This window comes from Chanodichthys erythropterus, chromosome 9, assembly GCF_024489055.1.
Source record: "Chanodichthys erythropterus isolate Z2021 chromosome 9, ASM2448905v1, whole genome shotgun sequence".
Taxonomy (NCBI): Eukaryota; Metazoa; Chordata; class Actinopteri; order Cypriniformes; family Xenocyprididae; genus Chanodichthys; species Chanodichthys erythropterus.
This window is the reverse complement of record NC_090229.1, coordinates 8,231,704-8,257,230: the sequence shown is the minus strand read 5'-3', so window position 1 is coordinate 8,257,230 and position 25,527 is coordinate 8,231,704. Positions and strand designations below refer to the sequence as shown.

The following is a 25,527-nucleotide window of genomic DNA, read 5'->3' as shown; positions in this document are numbered from 1 at the left end:
TGGTATCTCGATATCAATACTAAATCGATATCTTGGGCAACAAGTAAACAGCCTCAGGCGACAGATGAAATAAAACGAAAGCTGTCAAAAGATTGAGGAATTCACAATCCCATAATATTTTGTGATATATTTAGTTTCAATATATATAGTTAGTGTGTGTAAATTAATTGTGTGTGAATAAAACAATTAATTATTAACAATAAATAACAATTATTTATTTATTTATTACACTTTAATTGTACAAAGATGTGTTTCCCCCGATCGCCTAATGGTCTGCTATTTGTGTCTAACAATATTATATATACAGTATATCTATGTAATAAAATGCAAATTAATTTACTTTTGTTAAATCCCCTTTCAATTCAAAATGCCTCTTTTACAATGAACATCAATTCAATATCTGTTTCAATGTTCATTTTCATATTTTGGGGGCATTTTAAGAATTTTTTGATGATATTTATATATTGATTAATTATACTGTTTATTATGTACATATTGAACAGTTTTGTGTTAAAATATTTGTTAGATTTTTTTTTTTAAATGGTACATATACTGTACATTTCTACAAACGTGAAGTGTAGAAAGTGTATTATGCCCCTTATACAAGATGTAATATAAGTCTCTGTTGTCCCCAGAATGAGTCTGTGAAGTTTCAGCTTTAAATACCCCACAGATCAAATTTGCTCCTATTTGAGTGTGAGCAAAAACATGCTGTTTTTGTGTGTGTCCCTTTAAATGCAAATGAGCTGCTGCTTCCAGCCCCCTTTCCAAAAGAGGGCGGAGCTTTAACAGCTCGCTCTTCGGTTGCTCAACAACAACAAAGCTGGAGAATCTCACGCATCCAAAATGAGGATTGTCAGTAACGGTGTTCAGCCGTTACATTGTTCAAACCGGAGTCGACACTGATGGAGAGACTCAGGAAGAAGTTACAACTTTTAGAATGAAACTGGACGTTTCTGAATGGTTAGTGGATAAATGTATGTAGTTGATGTGGAGTTGATTCAATCTTTTGTGCAAATCCAGTGTTGAATTGACCCTCGTTTGTGAAGCAGTCCGGCCTAAAATGTGCATGACAACAACACTCTACTACAACAACTCTTCCTCTTCTCTAAAGCAGCAAAACATGGCCTCACTCCCTTTGTTGCATGTTTTTGGGGGCAGGGTTTATGTAAATTTGGGGGTTTGTGATGTCACCAGCCCGGGAAAAATCTTGTTGTAGTCCCTACCAGCCTTTTGTTGTAGTCCTGTAAAAGAAAATATCTCCCTTTGCATTGAACTTTGAGCGTCGTAACTTTGCAGATGTTGTTTATGCTCAAACAGCAACATTACACACTAACTAAAGTTAAAAAAGTGAAATCATAATCAAGGAGGCCTTTAAACTTTAAGATTTTTTTCTTTATCCTCATTTTGGACATCCTTATTTGTCCTTGACAGAAACCAATGTTATTGTTTGATTTCCGTATTTATGTACCATGGTATTGTTTGATTGCTACAGCTCAGCACCCAAACGCTAGACCACTGCACCAAATCACATTTTTGAATGTGTATTTCATCAATGCTGTAGAGGAGATGATTAGTTCAGCCTCTGCAGTGAACTGACACTTCCATATGGACTAAAATTTGTAGTTATATGTGTCTTATCAAGTCAGGCTTCATAAAGCACTTTCAGAATATTATCCGGCTCCAATCAACCAATCAGAGCTTTAGAAACTTTAACACACGCACGCTACTCCTCAGATTATACAGGCCATTAAAGAAATCAGCCTTAGCTGAAGAATAAGGTCAAAAAATATCATGTAACGTTTAATTGGAACAGCTCCCAAGTGATCCGGAGACTGAATTTATTTTTCTCGGCACTGAGGGAAGGGAGCATATTTCATGGATTATGGCTTATGAAGACTGAAAATGGGATTAACAGGGTAGAAGGAATGGAAAAACGGAGTGAGTGACTGAGCAACTGACTGCTCAGGAAATTATATATGTAAGCAACAATTCGTTTTTTTCCTCTCGCCGACCTGCAGTGAAAGATTGGATTCCTTGTTCATTTTGTGTGTGTGTGTGTGTATGTGTGTACATGATTTTTCTGAATGTGTGGCGTGAATTTCTCCCTCGCCCGCTCCGGCTTTTTATGTTTCAACGGAGAAAAGTGCTTAGCTGTGTGATAAGCGGGATATGCACAATAAGGTTAATGGAGAGACTGTCAACAGGCAGTAAGCTGCCAGGCCTCTCCTAATGGGGTGCTAATCAGTGCGAGGGAAAAGCCCTACTGGGGAAACAAGCAGCTGCTCGGGTGGCTGGATACAGTTACTGTTGCCGCGTAGATGCATAAAAACACGGGCGGTGGCATTATGATGTCACACACAAAGGCACTGAACCTTACTTGAAAGCCGAATGGGGCAATCACTCTAAATGAAACACAAAGTGACTTTATTTGACAATATGTGGTTTTTGTAGTGCATGGATACAGCCTCCTGTTCGCTAAAGCAATATGACACGAGAGACCTCGCGGCACAGTGTTTACCTCATTTTAAAGGTGCGCTCATACTATATTTTATAAGTTTGGGGACCTCTAAGCTACAAATTTATAGCTCAATACAGCACGGCAAAACATAATTTTTTGTGCAATAATTTTATGTGCAATAAATATAAAAATATCTTTTAAAAAATACATTTATGTAAGATACTGTATGTACAAAATCGTGTGAGGTGAGAAGACTTTTAAAGGGTTAGTTCACCCAAAAATGAAAATTGTGTCATTGATTACTCACCCTCATGAGACCTTCATTAATCTTCGGAACGCAAATTAAGATATTTTTTGTTGAAATCCGATGGCTCAGTGAGGCCTTCATAGGGAGCAATGACATTTCCTCTCTCAAGATCCATTAATGTACTAAAAATATATTTAAATCAGTTCATGTGAGTACAGTGGTTCAATGTTAATATTATAAAGCCACGAGAATATTTTTGGTGCGACTTACATAGTGATGGCCGATTTCAAAACACTGCTTCAGGAAGCTTCGGAGTGTTATGATTCTTCTGTGTCGAATCATGATTCGGGTCGTGTGTCAAAGTGGCAAACTGCTGAAATCACGTGACTTTGGCGCTCCAAACTGCTGATTCGAACACACTGATTCATTATGGTCCGAAGCTTCCTGAAGCAGTATTTTGAAATCGGCCATCACTATATGTCTTTTTTTTTTCTTTTTTTTTTTGGCGCACCAGAAATACTCTCGTCACTTTATAATAATAATATTGAACCACTGTACTCACATGAACTGATTGGAATATGTTTTTAGTACCTTTATGGATCTTGAGAGAGGAAATGTCATTGCTCCCTATGGAGGCCTCACTGAGCCATCGGATTTCAACTAAAATATCTTAATTTGTGTTCCGAAGATTAACGAAGGTCTTACGGGTGTGGAACGGCATGAGGGTGAGTAATAAATGACAGAATTTTCATTTTTGGGTGAACTAACCCTTTAAGACTAATTGTGAATTTTATTTTATGCACAAGCATCACAAATTTAGAAGATTGTGCTTGAAACATTAAAAAAATAGCAGACAAAAATAAACTTATTTCTTAAAGATAGTTTTCAAAAAGGTTTGGTTTCAGTGACTTGATTCCATGTTTGCATGAGGATGAACAGCCAAACCACATTGAAAAAGCTGTGGTTTTAAATTCTTTAGTGTGGACAGGGCCTAAATGAAGGAAGTAGTGAGTTAATTAATCGGAAAACAGGTGAACTGAATCATGAATTAAGTGCACACACTAGGAAACTGGGTCACACATGGAACAGGGAAAACAGAACTTACACAATTAAACCCAACCAAAACAGAACATAACAGAATGTGCACATTACATTACATTTTTAATTATATCATTTAAAACAACAAGCATGACATCTCCTGTTGTTGATATTCATTTAAGGTCTGTAATAATTTACATGTTTACAGCCTAGTGTGACCACATGTCATTGGGTTTTAGCCACAACATTATGCAAAGATGCGGATGTTCTGTAAGTAATGAAATGTATTAATCATAATGAACAATTCCTCTGTGTGTAATATAGTTCATTAGCCTAAACGTAGGCTGTTTGCATGGGCCACCATGGCAACATGGCACATTAATATAGAATTCAATTGATGTGGCTCGTCCAATCAGACAAATTAGTCAGAACTACATCCCGGCGTGATGAGTTATGTACTAGTAAACGCTGACATTACCTCCCCGCTCCTTAGTTAACAAGCTCTTCAGCTTATCTCTAACCTTTAAGCCACGTTCAGCAAACACTCCATTCTTGGCTTGTTTAATTCATAATTAAGTAGTGATTGGAGCTTGTTAATGAGAACAAGCAAACTGACATTAAGAGGGAAGGGGCAGGAAATGTCTTCAGGGTGCAGTTGCCTTTAATTTGAGAAGCACATACACAGGCAATGGATGTTGTTAACAGGTTTGTTAAGAGAAAAGATGGGGGAGGTTTTTAATTGACATTAGTCTTAGCAGAAAACAAAAATAACTGGCCAAACTATTATGATCTTTAAAGGAAGTTATGTTGTAAAACTATGGATGGATAGGTAGTTGATTTAGATAACTTGAGAGAACTAGATAGATAGATGGACAGACAAACGGACAGATTTTGTTTTGTTTTTCTCTAATTGCATTTGAAACATGCTGCTTTGGTTTCATATTATAGCGTGAGTTTATTAGTTATGGTTGGAGGAATTATCAGGAGAGCTTAAAAAAATATTTTGCAAATGGTGGTTTTGGATCAAACTAATGATGTCATGTACTAAAACTTTTGAGTGCACGCACATGATGGAGCAGCTGCACCCCGATTCTAAATGGCAAAAACTTGATGAAAAGCCCATTATAGTCCATTAGCAGAATCACCTGTGCTAAATATCTATGACTGCAATCTGTTAGCGCTCCTCCATGAGTTGTAATTTGTCCCCCTTGTTTTCAACACCTTGAATCAGCCTCTTGTGGAGGTACTTCAGAACTTTTAAGAGATTGTTGTGTAATTTACTCAAATGAGCAGCAGAACAGGAGTTGATGGTTTTTCAAATGGTGATTCATTGATCTGTCTGTCATTCTATCGTTCTTTCATCTACCCATCCATCCATCCACCATCCATCCATCCACCCACCCATCCATTCATCCATCCATCCATCCACCATCCATCCATCCACCCATCCACTCACTCATCCATCCATCCATCCATCCACCCATCCATCCATCCATCCATCCATCCATTCATCCATCCACTCACCCATCCATCTGTCCATCCACCCATCCATCCACCCATCCATCCATCAGTCCATCCACTCACTCATCCATCCACCCATCCATCCATCCATCCATCCATCCATCCACCCATCCACCATCCATCCATTCATCCATCCACCCACCCACCCATCCACCCACCCATCCATCCATCCACCCATCCATCCACCCATCCATCCACCCATCCATCCATCCACCCATCCATCCACCCATCCATCCATCCACCCATCCATCCACCCATCAGTCCATCCATCCACCATCCATCTATCCATCCATCCATCCATTAACCCATCCATCCATTAACCCATCCATCCATCCTTATCCAGTTCTAATCCAGTAATTGTAAAATGTCATTCTGAATTACATTCATGATGCTATATCAAATATAATGTTTTTTTTTTTGCTTTCAGTGAGCTTCCAATGTACTATTTGATGTTTGAAGTGTCATTAGCTGAATTTGTGTATTGTTACAAAATATATTGCATTTGATGAGGAACTTACTTCTTGACTTCTGACAAAGTATGCAAGTGTCTGGAAAGTTTCCATCTGATGTATTCTTCAAAATCTTAGCATAAGTATCAGGTAATCTGGGTATTTGTCATGCATAAATTCATAATTACTGCATATTAAGATTTGACTTACTGCTCTTTACATGTTAAATGCTAGGAAAGTAGACATATTGCGTAATAGGGACTGTCTGCATAAGATTTTATGAGGTTCTGAGCCACGTATCAAAGTATAACATTTTAGCAGAGTATCATGACAGCTTAAACCATTTTCAGTGACTGAGCTGTGTGTTTTCTCATTAAACACACCCAACCAGAGTTTCGTCTTATCAGAGTCGCTTTCTGATGCCTGTGGACAGTGTATTTGTTTACAGGCCAGTCGTCTGGAGTAATTTATCATTAGCTCACCAATGTCATCTTCTGCAGAACTAAGGCCATGTGTCTGCCAAAGCATTTTTTCCAGTGGTTAGTGTACTTTTCCAATTGTTTTCAATGGGAGCGCTGCATTTTTTTAAATGCCAGGAATGTAACGATTCATTTGGCGTTTTTTTACTGGTCGTCTTGAGTTGAAGAATGTTCAACTTTGAGTAAAACGCTGCACTCATTGCTGTCACTTTTTAGCCAGCCCTCCAATCAGAGTGGAGGGCGAGCAGGACAAATACTACACCGACCAACTGTCACAATATTCTTGCTGTGCAATGATATAAACAAGAAGAGAACGGATCAAAATGGATGAAAAATTGATATTGCTGGTCTCCGAACATATGTGCCTATACCAGATGACATCCCCGGAATACCGCAAAGTTAATTTAAAAAAAACAATGCTTGGAGGAATATTTCATTGGCGATGGCTCTTTCTTTTGCGGCAGTTTTCTAGACAGATCGGTTGGGGGCGGGATCAACAGTAGTGTAGCTTGCTAAAAGCTAATTTTTTAATAGCCTATACATTACTATATATATTAAGAGTTTTCGCATTGTTTTTAGTTATTTCTCAAAATCTCTAATCTTTTTGTTTATACAAATTTCAGTAGAAAAATGGCGTAAAAAAGTGGAAATACCTGAGGGACACTTAGAAAAATACATTTTCTGATTTGTCCCTCACAGACATCAGATGAGAGCACACAGTCCCTGACCCAAACCCAGACCAACACCACACAGCCAGGATCTCCTGATTCCCCTGATGTGCCACCACTCTGCACACCTGAAACTTCTCACCCTACTCTTGCTCCAAAGAGAAGGACTGAGTCAGAGATGACTGACTATCAGCACTCTAACAAGCCAGATGAAGAAGTGCATTTTCTTTTAAGTTTAGTTGGGGCTTTGAGACGCCTTCCGCCACGCACTCAATCTGAGGTTAAAATTAAATTCCAACAGATTTTACATGAAGCAGAATTTAACAATCAGTAAAAAAAAAAAAAAAAAAACCTACATAGAAGCATACATACAGACACACACACAAAAATTTGTAACACTTTATTTTAGGCTCTTTTAACTATTAGCATGCAAATTACTAGAATATTGGCTGTTTATTAGTAATTATTAAGCACTTATTAAAGCCTTATTGTGCATGATTTTATTCTACATTCTTAATCCTACTCAAGACCTAAACTTAAGATGTTACCAAAAATTCCCTTTGAAAGGAGACAGCAAATTAATACATTTGTAACAAGCAATAACTTTATTTTTTTATAATTATTTTTTATATGACTGTTTGATTTATGAATCTGTACATGAAAATTGGTCATTAAATGAATTATTAAAAGCATTCATCTTTCCCAGAAATTTATTCTCCTCTTTTGATTTAGACCATTATTTTATTTTAGTAGTAGTGTGTAGCTTATTAGTGAAAGGAAATATACTTCTTTTCTATGATTATGGGTGGCTCTTAAAAGAGCCCTTTTTGATACAATTGGTGGTGGGAGTCATTATGAGGCATTAGATGACAGAATTCTGCCATGCAACTTCACCTGCTGGAGAGAAGTAGATGGTGTATCTTTGCCTAATTTCTAGTGCTTCCCTAGAGGCATTGTTGCTGCCTACTCGCTGGATGGGCTGCATGTCAAACTGTGGCTCCGATGGCAGGGGGGCACAACATCCTTCCTCTACATCAGCATACTCATAGCCTAGGAAATTGTGAAGGATGCAAGTGGCCTTCAGCATTGCATCTGCCACTTTTGGTGAGACACCAAGTACTCTGTGGTAGAGTCTCCATTGGGCAGCAAGGATCCCAAATGTGCACTCCACCATCCTCCTGGCATGAGAAAGATGGTAATTAAACACACGCTTCTCTCTGTCAAGTTATTTTCCTGGGTAGGGTTGGAGAAGGTACCTCTTTTCTGCCAGATAGAGACAGACAGATAGGTGATAGACAGATGACTGACAGATAGATATATAGATAGCCAGACAGACAGATTCTCTATTAATTGCATTTGAAACATGCTGCTTTGGTTTCATATTATAGCGTGAGTTTATTAGTTATGGTTGGAGGAATTATCAGGAGAGCTTAAAAAAATATTTTGCAAATGGTGGTTTTGGATCAAACTAATGATGTCATGTATTAAAACTTTTGAGTGCACGCACATGATGGAGCAGCTGCACCCCGATTCTAAACGGCAAAAACTTGATGAAAAGCCCATTATAGTCCATTAACAGAATCACCTGTGCTAAATATCTATGACTGCAATCTGTTAGCGCTCCTCCATGAGTTGTAATTTGTCCCCCTTGTTTTCAACACCTTGAATCAGCCTCTTGTGGAGGTACTTCAGAACTTTTAAAGAGATTGTTGTGTAATTTACTCAAATGAGCAGCAGAACAGGAGTTGATGGTTTTTCAAATGGTGATTTGTTGATCTGTTTGTCATTCTGTCTATCGTTCTTCCATCCATCCATCCACCATCCATCCATCCATCCATCCATCCACTCATCCATCCATCCATCCATCCATCCATCAGTTCATCCGTCCGTCCGTCCATCCATCCATCCATCCATCCATCCATCCATCCATCCATCCATCCATCCATCCATCCATCCTTCAAAATGATCTTATCCAGTTCTAATCCAGTAATTCTGAATTACATTCATGATGCTATATCAAAGATCTTTATTTTATTTTTTTGCTTTCAGTGAGCTTCCAATGTACTATTTGATGTTTGAAGTGTCATTAGAATTTGAATTTGAAATTGATTTTGTGTTTTGTTACAAAATATATTGCATTTGATGAGGAACTTACTTCTTGACTGTTCAAAGTATGTTCCATAAGTATGCAAGTGTCTGGAAAGTTTCCATCTGATGTATACTTCAAAATCTTAGCATAAGTATCAGGTAATCTGGGTATTTGTCATGTATAAATTCATAATTACTGCATATTAAGATTTGACGTACTGTCCTTTACATGTTAAATGCTAGGAAAGTAGACAAATTGCGTAATAGGGACTGTCTGCATAAGATTTTATGAGGTTCTGAGACACATATCACACATATAACATTTAGCTCACCGCTGTCATCTTCCTTAGACCTAAGGCCATGTGTCTGCCAAAGCATTTTTTCCAGTGGTTAGTGTACTTTTCAAATTGTTTTCAATGGGAGCGCTGCATTTTTTAAATGCCAGGAACGTAACGATGCGTTTGGCTTTTTTTTTTTACTGGTCGTCTTGAGTTGAAGAATGTTCAACTTTGAGTAAAACGCTGCACTCATTGCTGTCACTTTTTAGCCAGCCCTCCAATCAGAGTGGAGGGCGAGCAGGACAAATACTACACCGACCAACTGTCACAATATTCTTGCTGTGCAATGATATAAACAAGAAGAGAACGGATCAAAATGGATGAAAAATTGATATTGCTGGTCTCCAAACATATGAGCCTATACCAAACGACATCCCCGGAATACCGCAAAGTTAATTTAAAAAACAATGCTTGGAGGAATATTTAATTGGCGATGGCTCTTTCAGGTAAGCGGCAGTTTTCTAGACAGCTGATCGGTGGGGGGCGGGATCAACAGTAGTGTAGCTTGCTAAAAGCTAATTTTTTAATAGCCTATACATTACTATATATATTAAGAGTTTCGCATTGTTTTTAGTTATTTCTCAAAATCTCTAATCTTTTTGTTTATACAAATTTCAGTAGAAAAATGGCGTAAAAAAGTGGAAATACCTGAGGGACACTTAGAAAAATACATTTTCTGATTTGTCCCTCACAGACATCAGATGAGAGCACACAGTCCCTGACCTAAACCCAGACCAACACCACACAGCCAGGATCTCCTGATTCCCCTGATGTGCCACCACTCTGCACACCTGAAACTTCTCACCCTACTCTTGCTCCAAAGAGAATTGTCATGTATAAATTCATAATTACTGCATATTAAGATTTGACGTACTGTCCTTTACATGTTAAATGCTAGGAAAGTAGACAAATTGCGTAATAGGGACTGTCTGCATAAGATTTTATGAGGTTCTGAGACACATATCACACATATAACATTTTAGCAGAGTATCATGACATCTGAAACCATTTTCAGTGACTGAGCTGTGTGTTTTCTCATTAAACACACCCAACCAGAGTTTCGTCTTATCAGAGTCGCTTTCTGATGCCTGTGGACAGTGTATTTGTTTACAGGCCAGTCGTCTGGAGTAATTTATCATTAGCTCACCGCTGTCATCTTCCGCAAAACTAAAGGTGATTCATCGTACTCATTTTGCAGTATGAAGACACGCTATCCTTCCTCACTGCAGTCACCACCTGTGCGCACCTCGTGCCTCCACAGGGAGTAAATCCTGCTTTACAAACACCCAATATGAAAATGAGATTTATTGTCGCACTGATATGCAAACCTGTGCAGATTGATGGAGGTCCGGGTTAAAGAGTTGCATCATTGTTAAGCGTGCTGCTTTTTGGCGCAGGCAGACGGCGAGCTGGGCGGCTAGCCGCTCTGATTTATGGCCCCTCTGCCTGCAAATTGCTTTTACTGCCACCCTGATTATTGTTCGGTGTTAAATAGATTACAGATCGTCCGGAATATCCTAGGATGCACAACTGGGGTGAAGAAGAGTTGTTTTGCAACCAACATCTCTCTGCACCCGTCAATAAGTGATATTCATCAATCAAGGTTGATGAACCTTGTTTCCCTCTTCAGATTGTGCTTTGCATGTGCTGTTGTTTCTGACCTGCTAATATATCTCAGGATATGTAGTTTTCCATCAGTGCGTCAGAAGTCACGTCAATATAAAGTAGTGTCTTTGATAAATGCTGCAATCGGTTACGGGTAGAGTAGACCGTAATGACTCTTCGAGCACGACTTGCCACGCAGGACTAAGGAAGATATTCATTTACCGCTTCATCAGTGTGATCTGCAGAGAGAACCGCGCTTCGTAAAACTGGAGATGGATGCAACTGCTGTGTAATAGGGTTTTTAGCCTCAGATTGCTGGATTTTAAGTTCTTCCCACCCTAATGGCCTCAATTTTCTTTCCTAGCATCTCTGGCGCGTTTGTGCGCGACTGAATGCTACATTTGTAGGCAAAGTTTCAGTCGAATAGACATTATTTATTGTTCTTAAGCTCAATAAACTGGAATCAGTGTCAGTGAAAGTCGAATTGGTTGTGATATTTATGAGTCAGGATTGTTTGTGCTTTGCTCTGTGCCTGAGTTATAATGTATCGTCTTTTTTGTCATTTTCAGGGCTGCCCGCAAATTCTGCCCAGCAGCGACATCCTGGTACCGGCGGGGATCGTTCGGCCAATCACATTGCGAGCTCGAAACTTGCCCCAGCCTCAGTCTGGACAAAAGAACTATGAGTGCGTCTTTAACATCCAGGGCAAAGTCCAGCGCATTCCCGCGGTCCGATTCAACAGCTCCTGCATCCAGTGCCAGAACACTTCGGTAAGAGCACTTTCTAAGACAACGACTCTCTTTCACATACAAACTGCACTTCAGTTTATGAACTAATGATGAATAGTGGCTATTAATGTAGGAAAAATGGATTTTCTTCACAGCAGTAGCTAAATCTGAGGGTTCAAGTTGATATTTTTTAGCATCAGCAGAATTTCTTAAAGGAACAGTTCACATAAAAATAACAGTTTTATTATTATTTATTCACCTTGATGTCAAGCATTATAAATACCAATATGATGTTTGGTTATTAGAGACTCGAGAGCCTTTTGTTAATATCCGGATTTCCATCCACACACACCCACACCCATTTTTTTTTTTTAAATGTAGCCTAATACAAAGTTCTGTCATGAAACTCTAGATGACACAGGCTAATAGGTCCTTTAACTCAACCTGCTCGTAATCACATCATTATCTATAGGACACAGCTGATTGGTTCCTGCTGTTTCAGTAGCCAATGAGCTTGCATACTCAACCTTCAAATACATGAGCAGCATTTGCCTTAGTAGTGCAGCACGCTTTCAGAAACCCTCCACCTTCCCCAGCTCCACCTGTATAGCTCGTCTACAGGTAATTCATGTATGCTATATTGTAGAGCAACAGCATGTCTTACTTGCTCACAGCAGCGTTTCGTGTATGTATTAGCAGTAGCAAGTCCTGTACTTGCTCTGCATCAGCAGCAACACCAGCAGCAGCATTAAAAACAGCAGCAGCTTAGCAGATCTATTCCGCCAAGACCAAACATACCAACATTGTCATACCCATTACCATGCCAAACACTCCAGAGTTGTCATGACAGAAATACATTTATTCAGCAAGTATGTACTAAATTGTGACAGTAAAGATGTTTTCATTGTTACAAATTATTTCTATTTAAGATCAAATGCTGTTCTTTTGAACTATCTATTGACCAAAGAATCCTGGGGGGGGGAAATGGTTTCTCAAAAAAATATTAAGCAGTTCAAGTGTAGGGACCCGTGCTGTCACAAGAAGAATCACACGAGATGTAAACACAGGAATGATGCTCGTGTCCAAAAAGATGTTTATTACAAGCAGATGTGCACAGTGTGCAAATAAATATGGTTAAGAGCGTAAATAAAACAAAGCTTATTATTAAAAACAGTCTATTGAGGCTGGAGTTTTACTGCGCTCAAGCAGCGCTACAATAACCTTGTTCAGATTTACACTAAAACCATAATCCTTCCACTAGTTCCTTGCTACTAGAGAGAGCCATCATACATACACAACTTTCCCACTCTTACTAAGTGGAACATTAACTCACCATATGATTAATAAATACATAATACGATTAAAAACAACATCAGTAAATGCAATAAAAAGGACAGATTCAACCAAAACGTACATTTGCTCAAACATTTCCATAAATTACCTACAAACCCGATTCCAAAAAAGTTTAGACGCTGTACAAATTGTGAATAAAATCAGAATGCAATGATGTGGAAGTTCCAAATTTCAATATTTTATTCAGAATACAACATAGATTAAATATCAAATGTTTAAACAGAGAAAATGTATCATTATAAGGGAAAAATAAGTTGATTTTAAATTTCATGGCAACAACACATCTCAAAGTTGGGACAAGACCATGTTTACCACTGTGTGGCATCCCCTCTTCTTTTTATAACAGTCTGCAAACATCTGGGGACTGAGGAGACAAGTTGCTCAAGTTTAGGATTAGGAATGTTGTCCCATTCTTGTCTAATACAGGCTTCTAGTTGCTCAACTGTCTTAGGTCTTCTTTGTCGCATCTTCCTCTTTATGATGCACCAAATGTTTTCTATGGGTGAAAGATCTGGACTGCAGCCTGGCCATTTCAGTACCCGGATCCTTCTTCTACGCAGCCATGATGTTGTAATTGATGCAGTATGTGGTCTGGCATTGTCATGTTGGAAAATGCAAGGTCTTCCCTGAAAGAGACGGCGTCTGGATGGGAGCATATGTTGTTCTAGAACTTGGATATACCTTTCAGCATTGATGGTGCCTTTCCAGATGTGTAAGCTGCCCATGCCACATGCACTCATGCAACCCCATACCATCAGAGATGCAGGCTTCTGAACGGAGCACTGATAACAACTTGGGTTGTCCTTGTCCTCTTTAGTCCGGATGACATGGCGTCCCAGTTTTCCAAAAAAGAACTTCAAATTTTGATTAATTTGACCACAGAACAGTTTTATACTTTGCCACAGTCCATTTTAAATGAGCCTTGGCCCAGAGAAAGCACCTGCGCTTCTGGATCATGTTTAGATATGGCTTTTTTTTTTACCTATAGAGTTTTAGCCGGCAACGGTGAATGGCACGGTGGATTGTGTTCACCGGCAATGTTTTCTGGAAGTATTTCTGAGCCCATGTTGTGATTTCAATTACAGTAGCTTTCCTGTATGTGATGCAGTGCCGTCTAAGGGCCCAAAGATCACATCCAGTATGGTTTTCCGGCCTTGACCCTTACGCACAGAGATTGTTCCAGATTCTCTGAATCTTTGGATGATATTATGCACTGTAGATGAAGATAACTTCAAACTCTTTGCAATTTTTCTCTTAGAAACTCCTTTCTGATATTGCTCCACTATTTTTTGCCGCAGCATTGGGGGCATTGGTGATCCTCTGCCCATCTTGACTTCTGAGAGACACTGCCACTCTGAGAGGCTCTTTTTATACCCAATCATGTTGCCAGTTGACCTAATAAGTTGCAAATTGGTTCTCCAGCTGTTCCTTATATGTACATTTAACTTTTCCTGCCTCTTACTGCTACCTGTCCCAACTTTTTTGGAATGTGTAGCTCTCATGAAATCCAAAATGAGCCAATATTTGGCATGACATTTCAAAATGTCTCACTTTCAACATTTGATTTGTTATCTATATTCTATTGTGAATAAAATATAAGTTTATGAGATTTGTAAATTGTTGCATTCCTTTTTTATTCACAATTTGTACAGTGTCCCAACTTTTTTTGGAATCGGGTTTGTAAAATGAGCGCAGCCCTACAGGTTCTTGCTTTCTTTAAGGCCATGTCCACTCAGATAAAACAGCAAATGTAAACCAGCAAACCCCATGAAAATTATAATATGCATACGAATGATAAGAACACAATAAAAACAGTGATGAAAGACAACTTCAACTGTTTTCAACATTGATAATAATAATAAATGTTTCTTGAGCAGCAAATTAGCATATTAGAATGATTTCTGAAAGATCACAAGACTGGAGTAATGATGCTATGACAGGAATAAATGAAATTTTAATATATATTAATATATATATATAATATATATATTATTATTATTATTATTTTTTTTTTTTTTTTTTTACTTTTTTTTTTTTACTATTACATTCAGGATGGGAACTTAAAAAATATAAAAGCAGTTTCCAAAATTTGCTTTTCAAAACATTCATTAGCATATTCACTTTCTTTAATTTCCATTTTGCATGCCAGAATTAAATCTCTTCTCTTCAACACTTGGGATGGAAATGCTTTTTTTTTTCTCTCTGATATTCTAATTACTTGCATAAATTAAATTCACAACTTGAATGGGCAAATTAGAAAGTTAATCCCAACCTGCGCCATATTTGTTTGTCAATAACCAAAGACTTACATTTGCATCTGTTTATCACCCAAAGCTTCAGAACACTTGTAGTCCACAGGTCATATGGACTTCTTTTGATGGTGCTTTATAGTATTTTTTAGAGCTTAGAATTCCTATGAACAGCAGTTAAATGGAAAATATCTATCTGTGATGAGCTGAAAATGAACAGCGTACGGGTTTGGAATGACATGAGGGTGAGAAAATAATGACAGAATTGTTATTTTTGAGTGAACTATTCCTTTCAATGTATCCTAAATGGCAACAATGTCATTTATTAATCAGCGTATTTTTCCAAGCGTAGCCTCACCCCAGATGGCATTTGAATAATTGTCATACAAACAGATGCATTGTTTTCTCTCATTATATTTGGCCTTGTGACATTATTTTTCCATTTAAAAAATTAGCATGAGCTTCAAATCGTCTCTTGTAGGGCAAAGAGGTGGTGATGAATTTGTCTGAAGTGTGCCGAGAAAGCCAAGGTGACTTCTCACTGAATCGCTGATCATAAAATATACGAATCTTTATCCGGGTAAATCGGCAAAGACATCAATTTATAACGCTGAAACTGTTGTTTTCTCAATCCCAGTGAAAAATGGAGCATGTCAAGATGTTGACATTGAGAATGTTTCTCTCTCTCTGTCCTCCCTTTCGCTTTCATATGCAGGAGGCACAGGCCGTCTGTGACCCATCTGGTTGTCACAGTAACCTCAGGGAATCTTGTAAGATAATTAGCTAGGCGCTGGACGTGCCTCATAATTTGGCACGACAGTGTGACCCAGTGAAAAGGAATGCGGTGAACCCGATTTGCCATGCTGGAGGTGGAGTGTGTGCCCTTTGACCTCTGTGCCCTGACGGGACCAAAGGTCAATCCACTAGCCCGAACCCTGCGACAAGACAATTGATGTCCCGTTGCAATTTAATAATGAGGATCGCATACGTAGCGCACACGCCCGCTACTGGATTGATTGTCTTTCTTTCCAGGAATTGCACAAGCTGCCATTCTCGGTTCGAAGGTCTCCTCGCAGGACCCCGGTGCAACTGTTGTCCTTCCATCTGTTTTGACTCATCTCCTCCTGTTCATCAGTCTCCCTGTCTGTGACCCGCGCTGCTGTCTCCGACAGCGCTATGCATTTAAATTGGAATTGAAACGTAGCGACTTGTGCAGTCTAAACACAGCCTCGGACCTGAAGGCATTTAGATGCAAAGTGAGTTCTCCGGCCGCCTGTCAGGGATGATTCTGGTGCATATTGACTATATGGAGGGCAACAGGTTTTTTTATTTACTTATCGCAGATGAATATTGACATGGGGATTTCTGTGCAGATCTTTTATTTATAAAGTATTGCGAAACCAACAAATTCACAGCATAACATCCTGTGTTATAACTAGGTGCGATGCGATAATTTGCATGTACACACTGACTGTAAACTGTTGCACATGTGACACAAATTGATTTGTAAATGACTAGCAACGTTTTTTACATGTAAGAGGCTTTATAGTGAATGGTAGGGCATTACATAAAGTGTTTTTTTTATTAAAATACTGGAAAAAGTACTTTTGGCAGCACTTTATTTTAATGTGATGTAGTTACATGTTATTACATGTACTTACTATAGTAATAACAGTAAATTATGCATAATTACTTGTAACTAACCCTAACCGTATCTCTATAGTAAGTACATGTAGTTAATTAATATTCCTCAGTACTTATTTGAGTAAATATAATGAAACTACATCACCTTTAAATAAAGTTTAACTGTACTTTTTTCCTTCATCAAGAGTTGCTTAAAGTTCCCTGCTTCAAGCAAGTAATGCTACTGTTCTTATTTACTATTTTTTTTTTTTTTTTTTTACTCTCATTTGGCACTTGGCCAGTGCTTATTTTGAGCCAGGTACATTTTTACCGCTTTGTATTTGCTGTACACGCAAGTACAACCAAGTTTATAGTTATGAAAATGTGAAATAAAATAATAAAATATTTGTATTTAATTTTATTGTATTTATTTTTTTATTACATTTAAAATTAAGAAATTGTATTCATTTTGTTTTATTTTTATTTAATTTTTTTTAGAAATTTGACATTAAGCAATTTAGAATTTGTTTGATGAATGGGGTGAGTTAACACATTTTATTTAATTTTTCACTGTCTAATTTTATTTAATAAAAATAAAGAAATGTTGATTTTTATTTTATTGCTTTATTTGTAACTTTTTTTAAGAAATTAAGAGATAAAGAATTTGTTTGGGGAAAAAAAGTGCTTAATTTCCATAAAAATCCTGTAATTTAATTTTGAAGCATCTGTATGAACTCTACAGGCCCTATCATACACCTGGCGCAATGTGACGGCAGGCGCAACGCAAGTGTTTTTTGCTAGTTTCAGCCCAACAGTTATCATTTTCACGTCCGGCGCCATTTTGTTTAAAAAGCAAATGCACTCGAGGCCATCTGTCCGCCCATGGGCGTGCTGGTCTGAAAAGAGGTGTGTTCAGGTGCATTGTCGGTGTGTTGCTATTTTGAGGCAATTGAAAACAACTGCGCCATTAACCAACAAAAACCTGATCTAAAGTCAAAATAATAGTTTTTGTTATTTAAAGGGTGCGTTAGTAATATGTGCCTCTATGCGGGTGCACAGCAAGCGTACAATTTGCTTGTTACACACACAGGGACGCGCAGCAGCACCCAAACATGCCAAATATTAAAAATAAAAGGATGACATTGTAAAATATTATTATTGTCTACATAAAGATAAAAATGCCTACATGTCATAATGGATAGTCATTGGATGTATCAGAATTACCAATTTGCAGTAATGACAAATGAAATGGTCCCACTTTATATTAAGTGGCCATAAATACTATGTACTTACATAAAAAAATAAGTACAATGTACTTATTGGGTTCATATTTAATTGCAAAACACTTTTGCTGCTATCAAGGTGGGATACGGGTAAGGTTAGGGAAAGCTTTGGTGGTATGGGTAGGTTTAAGAGTAGGGGTAAGGGGTAAGGGATGGGACAACAGTGTAATTATGAATGTAATTACAGAAATTAATTACAGATGTAATAACATGCAGGTGTTTTTCAAATATAAGTACAATGTAGATACATAGTAGTTAAGTACATAGTAGTTAAGGCCACTTAATATAAAGTGGGACCAATGAAATTGGCTAATTATTTGAACAATCGTGGCAATGCGCACATGTATTTAAACTGATCAGTCAGGTTGAGGGTGTCTGTATTCCACCATGTAAATAGCAATCCGCCATGGTGCAAGCACAACTGGCTTTTAAAGTGAATGGGACATGACACTCTGATTGGATTATTGTATGTTACACCCAAAACACACCCATGACTCATTAAGAGACTAGGTACCACCCTTTTGGACACACCCATTTTTTCTGTTGTTAAACTAACAAAAGTGGATGCGCTTCAGACAATGCACTCGGATTGTTAAAATAGGGCCCTATATATAGGACACTACATATTATTGCACGGTGTTATAATTGTTACTTTTAAAATTATTGCACATTACATTGAGTTACCTCTACAAATATTACATTACTTATGCTACGTAATTAATTTGCTACTTTTTCTCAATGTCAACATGCTATGGCTGTCCTAACAGTAGTGTCATGCTAGGCTTGCTTTTTTATTCAAACTGGTATTGTTTTTGTTAGTATTTGTCTTCTCAACATTGTTCGCAGACAGCATCTTTAATTATGATGGGAGTAATCTAGTCATGTTACACTTGTTGTGGTTTGCGAACTGCATAGGGCTAGTATGATTGTGAGAAACAGAAAGGTATTCACTTTGACTTTGTGGCTCGTGCACACTTCCATTCTACTATCTCCATGAAAGTAGTTGATCTGAAAGGGAAAATGAATTGTGTTAGTTTCTCAGCAATAATGAAAATGCAAAGCATACTTGTGTTATGAATGGCATAGTTAGAAGCATCTGTGTGTGTTTTTCTGGACTGCGGTGTTTCTAGATGAGTTCTTTGTCTCTACCTCACTGAGATGGGAAACCAAATCCTCAGATTCTCACTCTTTCTCCTCATCGGGTCCCATCCCCCCTTGTGTTTCTTATCTCTCAGTCTCTTTGTCTCTCACCTCATTGTGCTATCTGTGTTGGTCTGGGCATGCACAGATTAATTGATAGTGTGATTACCAGTGACACAGTAAAGAAAAAAGCACATAATCTCTCTCATGACATGCATCTTTCCTGAATAGCAATCGAACATCAGCGAAGACCTGATACAGATTACACTGACTCCCAGGAGAGTGTCATCGTCTGTCCGCCACTCCCTACCTCAGCACGTATCCTCTCTCTCGTGCTTTCACGCGAGGCAGCGAGAATCAATCAATATGGCCGTCAAGGCGAATGGCACAGCTTAGTCTTCTGGGAGCCGGCGGCAGGTGACTTTGAGACCGTGGGGTCCATGCTAATGAAATTGTGAGTGCCGTCAGATGGGAGACGTTGAATCAATCAGTTTCATCTTCTGTTTACACATCACCTGAGAATGTGTATGAAATGCTCAGCTGCTTTTTTTTTTTTTTTAAACTCTACTCAGGAAATGTAATCATATAGCTGTTTGTTTACTGATAGGTGAAGTAAATAGAAAAAGGATGAGGTTTTAGAGGTCATTCAGTCTGTTATGTTCTCTCAGTCATACTTTTTTTAACTTCAATTTAACCTCATATTTGTGCTCAATCATGTTTTTGCTGCAATCATTTTTTATATATAGTATTTCAGGTGTTTTATTCCTTTTATAAATATCATTGGTGTGAATTTATTCCTTATGTTTTCAACCATATTTACTAATACACAATTCTTTATTCTGAATACAAAATGCACTTTTTATAGCTACTTTTGTTGTAGCATGCTAGTGTGGAATATTAACAGTTGCTGACGTTCCATACCTGTGAAAATCATAGCAGTTTTATTGATGTTGAAGAGCCCTCACAGCGCTGAAGACAAAGGCACACAAGTTGCTGGTGTTGTATTACAGCTAGTTAATCTGCTCTTATCTTGATGTAAGTGGTCTCCCTTAGGGCACGTCTCGCACTGGAATTGAGGGGTCATTATTTTTGACAAAAATCAAGTTAACTGGTCCTGCATTCTCCCTGGTCCTGCATTCTCCCTAATTTCTCGGCTGTTTCCCGTTCCTGCCTCGCCCTAAAATTCAGACAGCTGCCTTTTCAGTATCTCACAATGCTGCTATTGTGTAGCATCCACATCACATACATTACAATGGATTTTACTGTACTCAGCAAGTCAAGTAGTGAGAAAGCTAAGGGTTGCAATAATGAACTAAATGCAAATTGTACTAGCTAATAAATGAATCAGTGATTGTGTAGTCATGGTGTGTATGGGATAGTAACAAAAGTTCAGAGCTGGTGACCGAAAGGTCCAATACATGAGCTAGTCAACCAATGTGATTGTGTTCAAACATGTAAAGGGTTAGTTCACCCAAAAATGAAAATAATGTCATTTGGTACTCATCCTCATTTCCTTCTACACCCGTAAGGCCTTCATTCATCTTCGGAACACAAATTAAGTAGCCAGACTACGTCAGACTTCCTACTTCCACTCAATTTCATTTCGCTTCTGTACTCAGTCTGAGACAGCGTCAGAGCTTTGTTTGCCACCGGTCTGGAAACAGCCGGGCCAATCAACGAACAGAGGGCGGGCTGAGAGCCGTGACGTAGATGCTAAGCGCCGAGTTTTACATTGTAGGTTAGAGAAATCGAAAACCGAAACGACCGCGGAAATGGGAAACGAGACACGGGATGCAATTCGCTCTGTTATGGAGAACATTCAACTCTTTTTCAAACTGAAGCCAGAACAAGAAGAGTGTTTGATAAACATTTGTTTTATCATGTGTTTACAACAGGTTTACAGTGGAAGTTCAATCATAGATTTGAGTTCGATGCATGATGTCTGTGCTTCGATGCGGCTGTACAGGCGCATAACATACGTCATAACTAAACGTATCTGATTGGCTTACGGGTAACCAATGATTTTAAACTTCAGACAAGCGCCCCCTAGCGAGAGAGAAAACACTTCTCTATTATGCCATTCCAGACTCTGTCTACGAAGCAAAGTGAAGTAGCAGAGTCTGGTATTACCAGGCTACAAATTAAGTTATTTTTGATGAAATCCGATGTCTCAGTGAGGCCTCTATAGACAGCAATGCCATTGATCTTCTAAAGATCCAGAAAGGTACTCAAAACATATTTAAAACAGTTAATGTGACTACAGTGGTTCAATCTTAATATTATAAAGCGACCAGAACTTTTTGTTCACCAAAAAAACAAAATAATGACTTTAACGATATCTAGTGATGGCCGATTTCAAAACACTGCTTTGAATCTTTTGTTTCCAATCAGTGATTTGGATTGTGTCAAAATGCCAAACTCCTGGAATCACCTGACAAAAGATTCAAAGCAGTGTTTTGAAATCCCCCATCACTAGATATTAGGGGTGTGACGAGATTTCTCGTGATGTTGCTATGACAAAGTGTTAGGATGATTAGGAAAGAATATGCCACCGCTTCGTTTACATTACGCCTCCACTGTCATTTTGCTTTGTATTTAAATAAAAAACATTTAATTCAGTTGGATAATGGTCGCCGCTGCTCCATATTCACAGAGTTACGCGCGATCGCTGAAAGTGAAAGTAAACGCGAGCGCACATTCAAATGTTGAAAGCGGCTCCCTGATGAATGCAAATATATCTCAATATGAAAGCTATTTTAAGCTGGGCTGTGTAGTTGTAACCATCTCTTAGCTCTGTATCAAAGAAAAATTTGGTTTTGTTTGCACTTTGAATATTTAGAGAGTGTGATTATGGTTGCACTTTTGTAAAGTGTTACCATAAAAAATGAATGAGTTTTCTCTTAATCTTATTAAGCAAACATTAAGGTTTCATTTGTTAACATTAGTTAATGCACTGTGAACTATCATGAACTAACAATGAATGACTATTTTTATTAACTAATATAAATAGCACATATATAAAAAATGACACATATATTACTCATAGTTAGTTGATGTTGGTTAATACATTAATGGTAATAAATGAGACCTTATTGTAGAGTGTTACCATTTTTATTTATACTGTTTTTATTTCTATGATCAGTTTGTGGAAATGAGTTCAGTTAGGAGGTCAAAAGTTGTAGAAGCTCATAAATCATGTACAGTGAGGTCTGAAGAGACTGAAATCATACAGAAAAGAAGTCAGTCAGTTGAGTTAGTGGCAAAACCTTTTACAGTGCTTGAGTATTGTCTTATACTGCATATGATAATTCATACTCAGAAAGTAGAACTGAAATGACATTCATTATAAGATGATTAGTTAAAACATTTCAAATACATCTGCAGAATATTTTTTCTAGTCATAGATTTCGCCATTGAGGATTTCTTAAAAATAGTGTGTAAAAATCTCGTCTCGTCTCGTCTCGTGAACTCAATCTCGAGTCTCGTCTCATCTCGTGAGATACCCGTCTCGTCACACCCCTACTAGATATCATTGAAAAGTTGTTTTTTTGGCACGCAAAAAGTTTTCTCGTCACTTTATAATATTAAGGTAGAACCACTGAACTCACATGAACTGTTTCAAATATGTTTTTAGTAGCTAGCGCAAGGTTTAGTTCAATGGTAATAAATGACATTATTTTCATTTTTGGGTGAACTAACACTTTAATACTAAATAGTAGTTTACTGAAAGTTGATTGGACAAAGCTAACTGAGTACTTAGTCATTAGTAATGTGAAATCCTGTGAAAGCAAAGCAAGGACGTTATTCCTATAAGGTGTGCCTCAGGGGAATGGTACGGGTCCATTTATATTTCAAAAGATCTTTTTATCAGTTTTGAAAATAATAACATATACTCTCAGGAAAACATATAAGGTACTTACATGTTCTGGCTCTACCTTTTCAGTTGTTAACTTATTTAACCCTGTGACATGGCATGTCTCTCATTTTTGACTATAGTTTCTTGACCACTTTTCTGTTGTGTGGCACTCAAGAATCAGTAATGCACAGTTATAGCTTGAACATAGATTTGAAACATCTGCTTGTACAGTACATCATCTGTCAAACAAAAGATAAATATGCTAGTCCCCACCAAAGCATCATAACCACCTGCTTTCGGTCTGTACTTCTTCATTTTAGTCATGAAAAAAAAACCGTCTGTACTTAGTGTGCTTTTTGCTCGGCTGAAGCGAAATCCAAAGAAATTCACATTTTTTCCAAGAAGAGAGAGGTGTGCAAAATACTCGAAATGAGTCCATGAGCGTAAGTGTTGCTAAGCGCCGCTGACCCCTTAGAGACGGACACCGGCCGTGTTACCGGGGAAACGTACCGCCAAAGGACTTTTTTACACAATGCCCAAGTTCTGAACCAGGCTCTTGATGGAGAGGGCCCTCACAAAGAACCCCATTATCCTCGATGCAGGGTAGCGGAAGCTTTTTGAATAAAAACACTTACATGTTATTTTTGTCAGGCATTTTGAACCACCTCACCCTCATTATTCTATTATTCTCATCAAGTGCTCAATCAGCCATTAGCCATTTTATTCCGTTCTACCGAGAGAAGTGTGTTTTAACGATCACCTGGGTTGCATGTGAACAGTTTTCGCCTGACTATGGCCAAAAAAGGTAATGGTTTCAGTGCGGTCACGGGTGTTCTCTGCTTCTTGCACCAGTCTCTGTAAAATCTAAATGCTATTAGGTTGCCGTGTGGATGCAGGTGGGCATTATTAAAATAAATTGATCAACTAATGCGGTGATCAATCTACTGTATATGTCCCAGGCGTAATGTATCACATTAACTGCGCCCTGAGCTTCTCTTGTATTAAGAGGCTCAGCTGTGCTAGAACCGCCAAATGAAGAAAGAGTGTTACGCCAGAAAAAATGCTTCGGTTTGCCTTAGGTCAGCGCATCCTCCTCATTTATGGTGACACAAGTTGCTTGCGCATCCATGTGGCCGCCTTTCCTTATCCTCCTAGCTTTGGGAGAACCACTTGTGCCATTATTTATTTCCAGTGGCTCTCGACCAAACCAAATCGCATCATAGTTGGACTGACAGAGAGTGTATCTTTTATCATAACCCAGAATTCCCCTCTCCCAACCTAGAAATTAGCCCATGACGCAACATTCGGTGAAGTGAATTATATGCTGTTATTACTGGACTGTCGTTAGTAATGGGATAGCTATGATTCAGTAATTAGGTTACCGTGAAGTAATGCCGCACACACAGCGGGCTCATTTTGTTCATACCATAATAACTTAATTAAATGTACAGGTCCTCCATCATTAAGTTATATTGATTTTCATTCTGTCACTCGAAGAAGACCCCATTGACAGGTCAACTGGAGCCGAGCGTATCCAGAGAGATGAGGTCTATGAAAACATCTTTTTAACAATAAAATCCTATTTAAGACTAAATACTTAGTTCCACCGAGTTCCACTTGAATTAATTGCAATCACTTAATTTCAAGAGAAGCCTGCATTTTCGAGAAGCAGCATTTTTTTCCCCCTGAGTCAATATCTCTGGTTATTCATCATAGCTGCTGCCATAAACGGTAGCACTGTATTAACTTAGCTCCAATAAGTAGATTATTGAGCACACCAATTTTTAAGAGTGGTCTCTTAAAAAAACCCTTGTGCCGCTAGCAGATATTATAGACTTTGATTAAACATGCAAACGGGATTGAAATGTACCCCAAGGATGTGAACAAAACTAAATCAAAAAGGTGGAAATGGCCTTTTTTCCTATTATAGCACCCATCCTGGGTTGTGTTTTGCACATTCAGGGCTGCTGATAAATTGAGGACGGTTTTAAAGGTAAGATTACCTTGCTGTCGTTTGCCAGTCATTTCCAGTGAGGCCTCTGACAGAACCAGGCCAGGCTGTCTACACATAACACACTGCGATACAGTGGGAAGACAAGCCGGAGGAAAATCAATTCACTTCTGGCAGAGATAAGCGGTATTGTATGGGCAAACACAAAGGCTTCCACCCATTTACACACGGCAGCTAATCTCCTCAAAGCTCAAACCTTTCACCAGAGGAGAAGCAATAGGCAAGAAAATATCACGTTATTGTTCAAAATGTAAAAAAATATATATATAACTTTTTTATTTTATTATATATTAGGGCTGTCAAGCAATTACATTTTTTTATCTAATTAATAGCGATTAATTAATATAATTAATTGCAAATAAATCGCAGATCAAATTTGGCTGAGAAATT

General features: G+C 38.2%; 1 protein-coding gene across 1 annotated transcript in view; it reads left to right on the top strand.

The window, feature by feature from the left end:
* plxna3 (plexin A3) overlaps window positions 1-25,527 on the top strand; it is a 196,917-nt gene that overhangs the window by 126,267 nt on the left and 45,123 nt on the right. Inside the window, exon 10 of the mRNA XM_067394453.1 lies at window positions 11,464-11,664. Within this exon, the coding sequence (XP_067250554.1) occupies window positions 11,464-11,664 (201 nt within the window). The remainder of the gene's footprint in view (window positions 1-11,463; window positions 11,665-25,527) is intronic.